We start from the raw sequence: 15052 nt of genomic DNA, 5'->3' as shown, positions 1-15052 counted from the left end.
TGTGTGCTTTTTTTGGTAGTGTTGTTGAGAATGTAGTGATGAGGTGAATTCTCAGAACTGCTGCCTAATCTATCTTCTCCTTTCTCTTCTGCATTGTAAGTTTCACAGGTGTGTAGAGGAGGGGAACACAGTTGGCTTTCTGTTTATGATTCCCATCATCCCCAGATTCAGTGGCCAATAGGAATGATGTGATTGTCAGCCAGCAACAGCTATAAGGCTGAAATTGTGTTGCCCAGATGTAGAGTTTGGAATGGGCTCAGTGTGTGCACTGCTCATGTTAGTATGCACTTGTATGAAAGATGATTTGGATGGTTAAGAATTAATGAAATGGTTCTTTAACCTGTTTGTTCGTGTCTGTGTTCAAGAAGCAGGAAAAAAGAAATATATACATGTACTTGCTCATTTTTTAAAAATTGTCATTTCTGCCCCTAAAATATGGTCACTCAAACCCTGGCTACCATCTGATTATAGACAGTATTGCCTATATAGATATGTGCTTTTCCAATAATCACAAATTTCCTAGGAAAGCTAATAGTGGTGCTTTCTTATTGCCCAACACACTAGAATCTCTGCTGCAACATATTGACCACTGGCCGTTCCCTTCTTTTCCAGCAGTTCTCAGAGCTGCAGGATAACCAGTCCTATGCAGTGTTGATGTCTGAAACAATCCCATAATAAGGATTGTACAAGTTGATTTGACAAACTGTCTTTAGTAAAGCTACATAAAATTAAGTGTTTCTAATACAGCTTTGCCATCTTAAGTGGCGCAGCGGGGAAATGCTTGACTAACAAGCAGAAGGTTGCAGCTTCAAATCCCCACTGGTAATATATCAGGCAGCAGCGATATAGGAAGATGCTGAAAGGCATAATCTCATACTGTGTGGGAGGAGGCAATGGTAAACCCCTCCTGTATTCTGCCAAAGAAAATCACAGGGCTCTGTGGGTGCCAGGAGTTGAAATCTACTTGACGGCACACTTTACCTTAATACAGCTTCAGTTAGAGAGAGTGCGCATAAACCTGCATATAAGCATGCCTGTCGTGCTGAAAAAATCGGGGTGGGGGTGGGTGGGTGTTTGTTCATTGGTTTCTAATAAAACATTGCCATCGCGTAAACAAGAAAAGGAAGACTGATGTTGATGGTAGAGAATAAGATTATCTTCTGTAGTGCATGTTTTAAAATGATGTACATTCATAAAAGCAAAGTCTCATACATATATATGCCAAACTTCTCATCTTTCCTCCTCATACTCTCCTTATCCATTGACAGAATCGCTATCTACCCTGCTGAATAGATACAAATGTAGCTTTAGTCTTCTCTTTGACTACTCTCTCTTGCCCTCTGCATTCAGTTCATTTCTAAATGATCCCACCCCCCCTGCTTTACAACACTTCAAAATATGGCTCTTATTCTGGCCTCTAAGTAAAAACACTGGTCTGTGCCCTGGCCATCTCTTTGCATTGACTACTGCAATCTTGTCCCTAGTCTTTCATTCTCTCCCCTTTTGGTCCCTTGCCTCTATCCAACACTCTGTCAAAATAATTCAACTTTTTTGTTGCTCTGATCAGATGACCCCTTCCTTAAACCTTTACACTGGCTTTCTGCTCACTCTGGGATCCTGAACAAGCTGCTTGTCCTTGCCATCAAAACCCTCATGTCTCCACCCTTAAATCCTTACATATCCTTGCTTGTTGCAACTCCTCCTTTCACAGCAGTTCTAAAGTCTGAGTTTCCTCAAACAACTCCACTCTTTCTCACTTGCTGCCTCTTGTGCCAGGAACCCCCTGCCAGAACACCTGAGTGATGCAACCTCTTCAAATTCCTCTTCAATACCCACATTTGCCATGAAGCTTTTGGCCACCTAGTGCCAATACTATATTATAACGAAGCCCATGGACATGTTTCTGAAATGACACATGCTTCTCCTCTTTACCCCACTTCCATTTCCTCCCCCTTACTTTGTTGTATCTCTTTTGCCTATTTCCAGACTAAGCCCCTCGAAGTAGGTGCATGTATTTTCATTCTCTTTAAAGCACCACATACATAGATGCTGCTACAAAAAGAATACACTACCTGAACTTTTAAATGTATTTCTTTTTATAGCTCCTTTCACCCAAATTTTAAATAATTTGAATCACTTCTATACTAAAGTCAGAGTGATCTAAGCAACGTTCTGCCTCAATTTTAATCTCACTTAAAACAAAAAGACTACCCATCCACCCCAAAGTAGGGCAGTGGGGTGGAATATGGAATTGGGTTGAAGTGTGCTTGTACTGAAATGAACAGCTTAAGTGAGAACATGAGTCTTGAATTACCTGTACTAATCCAGAGTGAGCTGTCTTTTGTTAAACTATCTGCATCATTAAGTGAGTCTTGGTATAGGATCTTCTGTACCAGTCCTTAACTATGTTAACTTAGAGGTAAGTCCTGCTGATTTCAGTGAAGCTTCCTTCCATGTATATGTCATTGAGGATTTTGCCTAAATTCTCTTAGTCTGGACTAAGAGAATTTAGTCTTAAGTCCCTTGGTCTTTTTTTGTAGAACCCTGAAAGATACTTGATAGCCAGCAAATTCTTTCTAAGTCATTTTGCTGTATAAAGTGAGAGAGTGTATAAGAAACAACTTTTTTCATCTGCCATTTGCTTTTCTCTTAGACTGATACAGGTGAAACTCGGAAAATTAGAATATTGTGCAAAAGTCCATTAATTTCAGTAATGCAAATTAAAAGGTGAAACTGATATATGAGACAGACGCATTGCATGCAAAGCGAGATAAGTCAAGCCTTAATTTGTTATAATTGTGATGATCATGGCGTACAGCTCATGAAAACCCCAAATCCACAATCCCAGAAAATTAGAATATTACATGGAACCAAGAAGACAAGGATTGTAGAATAGAACAATATCGGACCTCTGAAAAGTATAAGCATGCATATGTATTCAGTACTTGGTTTGGGCCCCTTTTGCAGCAATTACTGCCTCAATGCGGCGTGGCATGGATGCTATCAGCCTGTGGCACTGATGAGGTGTTATGGAAGACCAGGATGCTTCATTAGCGGCCTTCAGCTCTTCTGCATTGTTTGGTCTCATGTCTCTCATCCTTCTCTTGGCAATGCCCCATAGATTCTCTATGGGGTCAGGTCAGGCGAGTTTGCTGGCCAATCAAGCACAGTACACTGTATACTTTTCAGAGGTCCGATATTGTTCTATTCTACAATCCTTGTCTTCTTGGTTCCATGTAATATTCTAATTTTCTGGGATTGTGGATTTGGGGTTTTCATGAGCTGTACGCCATGATCATCACAATTATAACAAATTAAGGCTTGACTTATCTCGCTTTGCATGCAATGCGTCTGTCTCATATATCAGTTTCACCTTTTAATTTGCATTACTGAAATTAATGGACTTTTGCACGATATTCTAATTTTCCGAGTTTCACCTGTACATGAATTACTTAAATTTACCCAAGTTATCCTACTTGCCACTCTGTTCAAACACAGATAATGAAAACAATTTACCAAACATGTTGATGTGCTGTTTCAAATTTTGATCATGAATCTGTATAGGAAGATATAACGCTTTACTACCAAATGTGCCCAAACCAAATGTATAAGATGCTTGATGTGTACTGGCTTAAAAGAACATAAATTATGCCAGTAATTCAAAATGTGCAGCTTGGTTTGTGTCCTCATGGAAAGTGGTTGTTTCCCAAGTGTTAATTTTGTGCTTAAGTGGAGGAATACATTGGAATATTTCCACGAAAACTTATTTTGCTGAATCTAATTAGAAAGCAAATTCTAGTTTCCAGTTTTCTCTCCAGTACTCCTCAAAATTCTAGAAACTTGAGGGAGAATCGTTGATGTGCTACATGATTCCTTGCTTTTGTTCCTGTGGAGCAAAATGGTTACCTTCATAAAAGAAATGTCTACACACATTTCATTTGCAAGATTTGTACTTGAAAAATTGCTGATATAAACTGTCAGCATTTTGAAGAGTTTCATTTTTGGAAGCATCTGCTTCTGCCCATTAGGTTTTCACTCCTGTTGAGCTCCCTTCTGTTATGAGCTACAAAATTGTATCAGCAGGAAAAAGTTTCTAGAGTTGTGCAGCAGGCGGTAAATGAAGTGCCCATATTCATTTTCCTGAGTTTGTTTTGTTTGACATTTTGCCTTCTGCCCTTTCTCCAAGGAACTCAGGGTGGTGTACATGGCTCTGTCTCCCTGATTTTTATCCTCAGAAAAAACCTGTGTGGTAGTGAGACTGAAAGAGAGCAACTGGCCCAAGGTCACCCGGTGATCTTCATGACTGAGTGGGGATTGAACTTGAATTTCCCCACTCTTAATCTACTATACCTCATTGGTGGCTCTTCCTTTCTCCCCCTGCCCACCTTCCTCCACAGAGCTAATGAAGATAAACTTGAAAGATTACAGAAGGTGAATGTGAAGAGGAAGAAACTGCTCTTTTTGTTGTTGCACAGAATCCTTATACTAGTTAAAAGGGAAAGGATTCAGAGTATCTATATTTTTTCTGCTTAAGATTTTGCTTTGGACTCGGAGGTCTGGCCTCGCCTGAACATCTGCATACTCTTGTCATTCTTACTGTATTTTTATGGTGATTGTGTATGTTTCTGGTTGAAAGGTCATCTTGGATCTTGAAGAAGAGAAGCAGCGGCACGCCCAAGACACTGCAGAAGGAGATGATGTCACATACATGCTGGAAAAGGAACGAGAGCGGCTCACACAGCAGGTATTATGCCTTCTCACTAGTTAGTCAACTCTCAGAGGGAGTGATTAATCACTGCTTAATGCAATGAACATGCCATGTGTGGGTGAGGAAGCTGCTAGCTAGTGTCAGTATCTGTGGCTTGAGAGTTCACTCTCTCTCCCTGCAAGCAGAAAACCAGACTTAGAATTGTATTTTTGTTCAGAGTCCCAGAAGTACAAATCTGGTTTTCAGTGCAGCAGATTAGTCTTTAAATTAATATTTGAAGTGGTCCAAAAAAGAGAATAGTCTGGTAGCATTGAGAATATTAAGTCAATGCAACTTGTGAAATTTTAACAGGTATGTCCGTGTGCTCTCGCTCTTGCTCGCTTGCTCACTCTGCAAGGAGCCAGGGGATGATCATATCTCTCTTTGTCATGAACAAAAATATATGAATAATTCAACCACACTGTGGAGTACATACATTAACTGCGAAATGGCCTTGTAGTCACTCATTCATCTGGGTGCACATTGCCGTGGGAATGGAGACTGTTCATAGATCTCAGTTTTTTCACTGACCCTTACATCCACTCTTCTTACTTGTGCATTAGTTATTTTTAGGATTTTTTTTTTAACTGAATGCTTTTGCTGAACTCCTTATTCTTCTCTCCTAGCTGGAATTTGAAAAGTCCCAAGTGAAGAAGTTTGAGAGAGAGCAGAAGAAGCTGTCAAGCCAGTTGGAAGAGGAGCGAGCACAGCACAAGCAGCTTTCTTCCATGCTTTTGCTGGAGTGCAAGAAAGCCACAGCTAAAGCTGCAGAGGAAGGACAGAAGGTTGGAGAAATGAGCTTGAAGCTGGAGAAGGAAAGGAGCAAAGTGAGCCAAATGGAAGAGGACCTGGCTGCCAAGAAGAAGAGGGGCTTGCAAATGGAGGCACAAGTGGAGAAGCAGTTATCAGAGTTTGACATAGAAAGGGAGCAGTTGAGAGCCAAGTTGAACCGGGAAGAGAACCGCACTAAGGCTCTGAAGGAAGAAGTAGAAAATCTGAAGCAAACCTTAAAGGAACTAGAGGCTTCATTCAAAGCTGGCAGCAACCAAGCTCAAAGCCCACCACCAAATATCTCAATGGTGTCTACAGCAACCGTCACAGAGGGATCTTCAGTTAGGTCGGTAGCTTGTCAGACAGGAAGTCCCTTAACAGAGAGCACTGGTCAGGGAAGTGCAGTCAGACTGGCGCATATATTGCCTCCCACCTCTGCCACAGCTCCCCACCCCTATGCCAAGGCAAATGGGCACTGTGATGCAGACATACAAACAAGTGGGGGCCCAGCCCAGCCCAGCATAGAGAACTTGCAGAGCAGCAAGTCTTTGGGCTCAGCTGTTGAGAATGTCATAGAAAGCAGTTCTCCAGTAAGAACAGAGCCCCTTGCCCCTTCGGTCCCACCATTCCCTTCCAGTGGAATATCTTTATCCCCAAGCAGCACAGCTGCTTCATCTCTGACATCCTCTCCATGCTCTTCCCCAGTCATGACTAAGCGTTTGGTTGGAGCTTCAGCCAGCAGCCCCAGCTACCAGTCTTCCTACCAAGTGGGAATCAATCAGCGCTTCCATGCCGCTCGCCACAAATTTCAGTCCCAGGCTGATCAAGAACACCAGTCAAGTGGCCTCCAAAGTCCTCCATCCAGAGATCTGTCACCCACACTTGTTGATAATTCTGCAGCTAAGCAGCTTGCTCGCAACACAGTCACTCAGGTTCTTTCCAGGTTCACCAGTCAGCAGGGTCCTATCAAGCCAGTGTCCCCTAACAGCTCACCTTTTGGCACAGACTATCGAAACCTGGCCAATCCCGTGAGCCCTAAAAATGAGTCTAGCCCAGTCAAGGTGTCTAGCCCACTGAGTCCACTATCTCCTGGAATCAAATCACCAACAATACCCAGAGCAGAAAGAGGGAATCCACCACCAATTCCTCCAAAGAAACCTGGACTGACTCCTTCTCCAGCCACTCCTACCCCACCAACTAAAACTCCATCTCAGGCATCTTCTCTTGGTTCTCCCGTGGACTTGGCAAGTAGCTGTTCAAGCAATGCTGTTGTAGCCAATGGAAAAGAAATTGAGATCTTGTTGCCGACCAATAGCTAGTGTCCAAGAAATGTCACATTCCAAGTGTTTGCCATTCCTAGAGCTGAAACACTGTCTTATCCACTCTGTTATTTATTTGAGTAGTAACAAAATCTGTTTATATAATCTAGTGTACTTTTTTCCTTTTTGTTTTATAGTGTGTAGAAATATTTCTTATGTACAAACCTTTTAAACACTAGAGCCTCAAGAGGTGTCTCATGGCAGCAGGCACATCAAACAAAGAGAAAAGCAGTCGATTACTCTGCTGGGAGTTGATCAGCAGACTGTGACAATGATATACTCATTTAATATATATATTAAATATATATATGCAGAAAACACTCCATGCAAACTTCCATTCCAGATGGACCTTTTCTAAGAAGTGCCTGAGCTTAAGCCTGCGAATCTCTGCAAAAAGCAGAAGGGATCATCCAACTGCAAAAAGCACAGTTTCTCTCTGAATCATGAATGCCAAAATTAGTACTGTTCTTAATTCTTTCTGATACCTTTGTTAACTACAGTATGCTACAGAAAGGAGGAGTTCCAAAGGCGACCAATAGACTGGTCAATTTTTTGCCTGTTGTGAACAATGTTAGTTAATGTAGTTGCATTGTCAGGTGCACTTTGGCCCCGTTCCTGAGCTTTATGCCACCCAATCCTTTCCTGTGATGTGGTTTTTTAAAAAAACAAGACAGCAAAACTTTGGGAGCTTTAAACAATCAGGGTGCCAGGGTTTCTCTCTCTCCAGTAAGTCAAGTATTCATTCCTTATATATTTATCTCTTCATTGAGATTCAGTAGGCTAGATGAAATCTTGAAGTGTTGGGTTAGGTTTTTTTTTAAATATTCTTCACGCATTCTACTGTTGTGTAGAACTTCTGAGAGAAGGATCTTTGCTAGTACTTGATAAAGATCTTAATATTACTTGAAATGAGAAATGGCTAGTCAATTCTATACAGGTTTTTACATTGGAAAGATAGGATCTATATGAGATGATCCAAAGCAATAACTTAAAAATTGCTAACTATGTAATACTGTAAGTCAAGCTGAAATAGGTGTTGCTGACTAAGCTGGGTTTGCTTGTAGAAGACAGCTGCCCTCCTTTCTTCAGCTGTGGAAACCAAATCATTTTTTCATATAAAGAGACTCTTATATATGTGTAGAAAGAAGCATACATGTCATGCACACAACAGATTATGTAAATCTTGATGTGATTATATTATTTGAAATTCTTCACAACTCTTAAAGCAAATGAGAAGAAACACTTTTATGATGAAGCTGCTACTTAAAGCTTTATCTTCTCTAATTTGGAAAACCTGTCTTCCTAGGAAAGATGGTCTGTAACATAGGGCCAATACAGGGTTGAAGTTGTCTTTCCAATGAAACTTTGTGTGCTCTGTGTGTGTGTGTGTGCCACTTAGAACAAAAGTTTATCTTTTGACCCTCTCTGCAAAGCCCCCCCCCATTATATATCCTGCTCATGTCTAAAATTGTATTAGACTAAGATATTTTAGCAGTATAGTCAAGGTTATGAATAAATTGAAGAACACCTTGATTAAATGCAACCTCCCCTATATCAGCCTGCACAAATAGCAGATACTAACTTCTCCTTTCAGTATAATGTCATATTTATAGTTCTTGTTTCAAGAACCAGAAGATGATATTCCGAAGTCATGGGCACTTGCTACTTCATCATATTGGGATACTAGACCAAAGCTCTTGATTCCGTGATTTTTAAAAAATGTATTGGAGTTGCTTCAAAACACCACTATGTATGGTCTAGCCAGTAGTCCCTCCCTTCTTGATCTTTATTTGTATGGAGTTGCTAGATTTGCTAAAATAGTTTAGTGGCTGATTTTTCTTAATTATGCTATTCTCAAACACACACTGACACAGAAGATCCCAGCATTGTGACTCTATCCCTCCTAAATTTTGGTCACTGTACCGTTTCACCAAAATAGCCCTTAGAACTAGCAATGCCTTTATAGTTGTTTATAGATACATAGGAAACAACTGTGATAAGCACACGAGCTGAGTAAAGGCTTTTCAAGGGTTGCAGCTGAAAACTTGGGTGAATGGTTTCTTGTCGGTATAGCTTTTAATCTTAAACGGAGGGGATTGTAGCAGCCCTTAAAGTGTTTCCTTGTGTTTACACTAACTTGTATCCTTTCTTTATTATATGGCTCTATAGAGATTTATATACAATAATGAATTTTATTAGGAAATGCACTGAGTATTGTATTCTGCAATGGATTGTGGGAAGGGAGAATGAAAGAGGAGAGACGTATTTTTGCTAGTAGCGTATCTTCTGAGATTAAACTAAGCACAACTATCAAAGTGGTTCTAGCTAATCCAGTAAGATTTCTAGGATTAGTATTTAAGTTTTATGTAGACTTGCGAGTATGGAAACAGTGTTTAATCTTCTCTGAATCATGTGTTGCTAGAGAAGTTTGTTCGCTGGCTAACAAGATTTTAATGACGTTCAACACATAATCTAGTATTGTTCGTTAACATCTGTATATTTGTAAAGTCAAATGTATGAAGCAGAAGTCCTTTTTATCATTTTTATAGCTGGCAGCATTAAACATGTTAAACGTTCATGCCATCAATAAAGGGTTTTATTTTTATGATGTGAATATTGTGCAAGAATATGTTTTAGAACTAGTTTGTATGCTTATAAAATTCTACTGGCAATTAATGAAACATTCACTAATGGTATGTAGCATTTCTTGGCTTCAGTGTCTGCATAAAGCCACTAAATAGACAATATAGCAAACATTCAGATGCTTCCAACTGCTGGTAACATAGGTTAATACATTTAAAGGCACAATAGAAAGCTACTAATTCTTAGTAGCAAGATTTGCCACCACTTCTGTTTAATTGGAATGGTTTAACTGCTCATTCTTAAGTATCCTTTAGGGTAGAAAATATATATAAACATGTATGCAAACCATTGTCACAAAACAGCATTATGCTGGCATCAAAGTTAGCAGTAATGTTTAGGATTTGGATGAAACATTTACCTTGAAAATGTCAGTGTTGATGTGCTCTGCCACAACAGAACAAAAAGTGTTGGCATCTCTGTCCTCCAGGTTACACACTTTATCCATCCCACCATCACACTGCTGAAAGAAAGCATTTCTGTTCCACGCACAAGGATAACTTTGATGGAAGATAAAGTATTGCAAAATCAAATGTGTTGATTGAGGGAACTTTCAGGTATGTTATCTTTAAATGAGGGGAAATGTCATTTCTTTACAGTATTTTGCTCATGATACACTTGAGCAAAATGTTGATTTTCCAGAGTTTTTTAATATTCAGATTTTATGTTGAGTCTATAATGGAGTACCATTTGTGAGAAGTATAATGAAATCTACATTTAGTCCATTCTTAAAATATTGGTTTATTTTTGAATGGCTAGTTGTATCCCAGTCTTTACTAATGAAGTGGCTGTTCATATCCTATGTAGAATCCTAGAGTTGGAGGGAGCCTGGTAGGCCAGGTAGGCCAACCCTTGGTTGATACAGCAAATCCAAAACAAGAGAATGGCTCTGCAACAGATGGCTCTCCAGTCTCTGCTTGAAGAACTCTGGTAAGAGAGAGCTCCCACCCCCAGAGTTCTATTGTCACTGCTGCTATGGTCGAGAAGCTTCTTCTAATATTGTGGGGTCAACGTGCAGTGGAGAACCTATGGTTCCCCCAGCCCAAGATGAAGGAACTTGGTTGGTGTTACAAGCAATAACGTATCTCAGTTAGTTGGAAGTAGCTGAGCTGAGTCAGAGATGCCCCCTCCTTGGGCCTCCTACCAAGTCCCTGGATGGTATCTCAGCCTGCCCTTCGACTGGCAAGCCTTCACTACATCATCTGCCCTGCAGCCATTGGTCCTGATTGCAAAGGAGGCTGGCTTGCCTGGAACAAACCAGAAGTTCATGAAAAGTGTGGGTTCAGATGTAGGTCACCTCTCAGTGGGAGCAGTGCTTGGTTTTGCAAGCCAACTTCAGTCTTGACTATGCATGTAGTATGACACCCTAAATGAATCTTGGGTTTTTGCCTTGGTTCAGGGGTTCAGGCCTTGGGTTCAGATGGTTCAAGAGGATGCCAGCATGGCTAACAAGTAGAGTCAGGGAAGCTGTAAAAGGGAAGAAGACTTCCTTCAGAAAAGGAAGCTGCCCAAATGAAGAGAACATAAAAGAATATGAACTCTGGCAAGGAAATGGAAGGAGATGAAAAAGGATGCAAAAAGAGACTATGAAGAGCACATAGCTAGAAGTGTCAAGGGGAATAGGAACTTGAAATATTTTAGTAGCTGAAAACCTGCCAGGGTGGCAGTTGGACCCTTAGATCATGAGAGCATGAAATGCTTTAAGCAGAATAAGGAGATTGCAGAGAAGCTGAATGAGTTATTTGCATCTGTCTTCACAGGTGAGGAAACTGACAGTATATCTTCTCCAGGTCTGAGCTTCTCAGACTTGGAGGCTATTTTGAGGTGCGCCATGAACTGTGCCATTTTGAGGTGATGAGAGAGGATGTTCTAAACTTCCTTGAAAATTAAAATGTACAAATTGCCAGGGCCAGATGGCATCCACCCAAGAGTTCTGAAGGAACTCAATTGTGAAATTGCTGAGTTCCTAGCAAAAATATGTAACTTGTCCCTACAATCAGGCTCTGTACCACAGGACTGGAAAGTAGCTAATGTGACTCCGACTTTTAAGAAGGGATCTGGGAAAGTACACGCCAGTTAGTTTAATTTCTATGTCGGGTAAATGGATGGAAAGCATACTGAAGGACAAAATTGTTAAGCATATAGAACAGGCCTTGCTGAAGGAGAACCAGCATGGCTTCTGCAAGGGCAAGGCTTGCCTCACTAACCTTTTCGGGTTCTTTGAGAGTGTCAGCAGGCATGTGGATAAAGGTGATCCGGTTGGCATAGTATACTTGGACTTCCAAAAAGCTTTTGACAAAGTTCCCCACCAAAGGCTCTTGAGTAAACTTAGCAGTCATGAGATAAGGGGACAGGTTCATGTGTGGATTGGCAATTGGTTAAGGACAGGAAACGGAAGGTAGGAGTAAATGGACAGTTTCCACAATGGAGATAAATAAGAAGTGGGGTCCCGCAAGGAACTGTACTGGTACAAGTGCTTTTTTAATTTATCCATAAATGATCTAGAAGTTGGAGTAACCAGTGAAGTGGCCAAATTTGCAGATGGCACTATAGGGTATTGAAATCCACTACAGATTGTGAGGGGCTCCAAAAGGATCTCCCCAAACTGGGTTTGTGGGTGACAAAATGGCAAATATGGTTTATAGTGTAAGCAAGTGTAAGGTGATGCACCTTGGGGCAAGAAAGCCCACTTCCAAATAACACTGTTGGAGTCTGGGCTGCCAGTGATTGACCAGGAGAGAGATCTTTGAGTAGTGTTGGACAACTCATTGAAAGTGTCAACTCCGTGTGTGGCAGCTGTGAAAAAGGCAAATTCCATGCTAAGGAACATTAGGAATAGAAATGAAAATAAAAATGCTGCTAATGCACTTATACAAATCTATGGTGCAGCTGCATTTGGAGTACTCCATGCAGTTCTGGTCATTGTATCTTAAGAATGACATTGTATAACTGGAAAAGGTTCAGAAGAGGGCAACCAGGATCATCGGGGGCCTAGAGCATCTTCCTTATGAGTCAAGCTTCCTGCATCTGGGGCTGCTTAGTTTGGAAAAAAGGTAACTATGGAGAGACATGATAGAGGTATATAAAATTATGCATGGAGTAGAGAGAATGGAAAGAATAATTTTTCTCCCTCTCACACTAGAACCCAGGGGTCATCCCATGAAACTGAAGGCCGGGAATGTTAGGACCAACAAAAGGAAGTACTTTTCCATACAGCATGTTGTTAATCTCTGGAATTCTCTGCCATGGGATGTGATGGCCACTAGCTTGGATGGCTTTAAAGGGGGCTTAAACAAATTCATGGAGGACAGGTCTATCAATGCTTACTAGTCTGGTGACTAGTTTTCTATTCTCCAGACTTAAATGGATCTAGTTCCTTCAACCTTCTTTGTCTTCCTCTGAGTCTGTTTCAATACATCTACATACTCCCAAGTGTGGTGCCCAGCACTTTAGATGAGGTTTAATAAATATGAAACTAAGTGGACTATTACTTCTCATGACCTTCAAGCTATGGTTCTGTTGATGCAGCCTAGAATTGCATTAGTACGATTTTCTGGAGCTATCTCACCTAAGATCCTTCTCACATACTACAGCACTGTCAAGCCATGTATTGTGTTATATAGCTACTAGTCACATTAGGCCCGTTACAATAACGGGTGCTAGAAGAACCGTTGCCGCCCGCCCCCCCGCCTCGCCTCCTCTGGCAACTGGCGGTGGCGGCAGCGGCGCCGGGTAGTTCCCGCCGTGGGGCAGCTTCCCCCCGGGCCCGCTTCCCCTGGGCTCTGGCTTCCCCCGGGCCCGCCGCCTTCTCCAGCCTCTCCTCCCACCTCCTCCTGGCCGGGCCCACCGCCTTTTCCAGCCGAGCCCGTGGCTCTGGCTGGGCCCGCCGTCTCCCGGGCCCGCCGCCGCCTCACCCGGCTTCCCCCGCCGCCTCCTCGCTGTGCCTCGGCCGGCTCGGCTCCTCGGCCTCTCCCCGTCGCTGCCGGGCCAGGCCCACCAGCGGCCATGGCTGCCGCCGCCGCAACAAACCTTCCGCTCCCGCTCAGCCAATGAGAGGCCGCACGCGCCACGCATGCACATTATATAGGATGCTGCTGCTGCTCCCCCCCACCCTCCCAAGTGCAGAACTTAGCATTTGTGTTTGTTTGAGTTTTGTGGGTTTTTTAGTTTCAGCCCAGTCCACACACACACCCCGGGCCAGGTCATTTTGAATTTCATTCCAGTCTACAGACACAGGCTGTTATCGTGCTGTTCTACCTGTCCAGTAATGATCCCCAGCCCTTCATTTCTTCTGCACATTCTGGTTTAATATATTAAACTTAAAGATTAAACTTGCATCATTCAACAGTGAGCCAGCTCTCTCCTAAGTTGATTTCTCCGCTCCTGGATTTGGGAAATATTCCATTAATAGGAATGTGTTCATTAGGTGTGTCTTTAAACAGGTGCAATTTATCCACAATAACAGGGTATCTGAGATGGCAACCAATGAAACCAGAAACTGTTTACAAGTGCTCTGTCCAAATGCCAGGGCCTTGAGGCTGGGGGTGGTGGGCCCATGGCCAGCCCATACACTCCTCTTGCAGCTGGATCACACTTTTGCAGCCGTTTTTCCCTTGTGGGGGTGGAAGTTGACTTTGCCTTATGCAAAGCCCTCACCCCAGTCTGGAATGCTGCAAAACGTTCTTTACAACATAAAAGTTTAAGTTTCCACCCATCACTCTTATAACATGCTGCTCTCAAATCAATGGAAGTATTAATCATAAGTGTAGCAATCTTTTCTGCCCAGCCCATTTCTAGGGCTGGGATTCCTGGGAGCCCAAAGCAGCTCTGCAGTTTGCTCTGAAGCTGCTGGGGAAAAATCAGACTGACAAGAGAGCTCCTATGAAACTGTTCTATCTGCTGCCTAGCATTGAAGCATGGGTTATAATTTCTGTCTTGCAATCAACACATTTCGTTTCCTCTGAAAGGTGTGGAGTATGGTGTATTGATGAGCGGAATAATACCTCATTTAAATGCATGCACATCTGATGCACTTGACACAACAAAATGTGACAAATGCTCAAGGGGATGTAGACTTTCTGTAGGCACTGTATATATAGAAACACTCTCACACATTAGGCTACTCCAGTCACATCCAGATTAAATTACTTCTAAGAAGTCTTATTGAAATTATAGGGGCAAGTTTACAAGTCCTATTGATTTCAGTGAGAATACTCATGAGTAACTTAGTCTGGATGCAAGCCAGTGACTGGAGTGGCCTGTATCTCGTGGGGTGTGTATAGATTCTCTCTCACGCGCTTTCTGGAATACCTGAGTTTGGATACACTTAATGGGAACCCCTGAACTAGGAAATCTAGGCTTCTAGATCTGATCTTGCATTTATGACCCTGCTCTAGCCCACATGAATGGATACCTAACCTTCTCAGACCTTGTCTCTGGTCCTCTAGTGTTACTCCAGGTTGGCAAACTGTTGACAGGAAGCCTAAATTTGAGATTCCCCTGAGATGAGGCTCCATCATTCCTTCCTGTTGCCCTGATCCCAATTTTTGTGGTGGGATCAGGGCCTTACCTCTGC

General features: G+C 42.1%; 1 protein-coding gene across 3 annotated transcripts in view; it reads left to right on the top strand.

Annotated features, from left to right (window-relative positions):
- The window catches only part of CTTNBP2NL (CTTNBP2 N-terminal like), a 58231-nt gene extending 48780 nt beyond the window's left edge, over nt 1-9451 (top strand). For all 3 annotated transcript variants that reach the window (XM_053249933.1, XM_053249935.1, XM_053249936.1), the window contains exons 4-5: nt 4637-4744; nt 5374-9451. In XM_053249933.1, coding sequence (XP_053105908.1) covers nt 4637-4744; nt 5374-6837 — 1572 coding nt within the window. In that variant the 3' untranslated portion in view covers nt 6838-9451. The remainder of the gene's footprint in view (nt 1-4636; nt 4745-5373) is intronic.
- Nucleotides 9452-15052: the final 5601 nt, after the last annotated feature.

Source organism: Hemicordylus capensis, chromosome 4 (genome assembly GCF_027244095.1).
Source record: "Hemicordylus capensis ecotype Gifberg chromosome 4, rHemCap1.1.pri, whole genome shotgun sequence".
Lineage (NCBI taxonomy): Eukaryota > Metazoa > Chordata > Lepidosauria > Squamata > Cordylidae > Hemicordylus > Hemicordylus capensis.
This window is presented reverse-complemented; position numbering and strand designations above follow the sequence as displayed.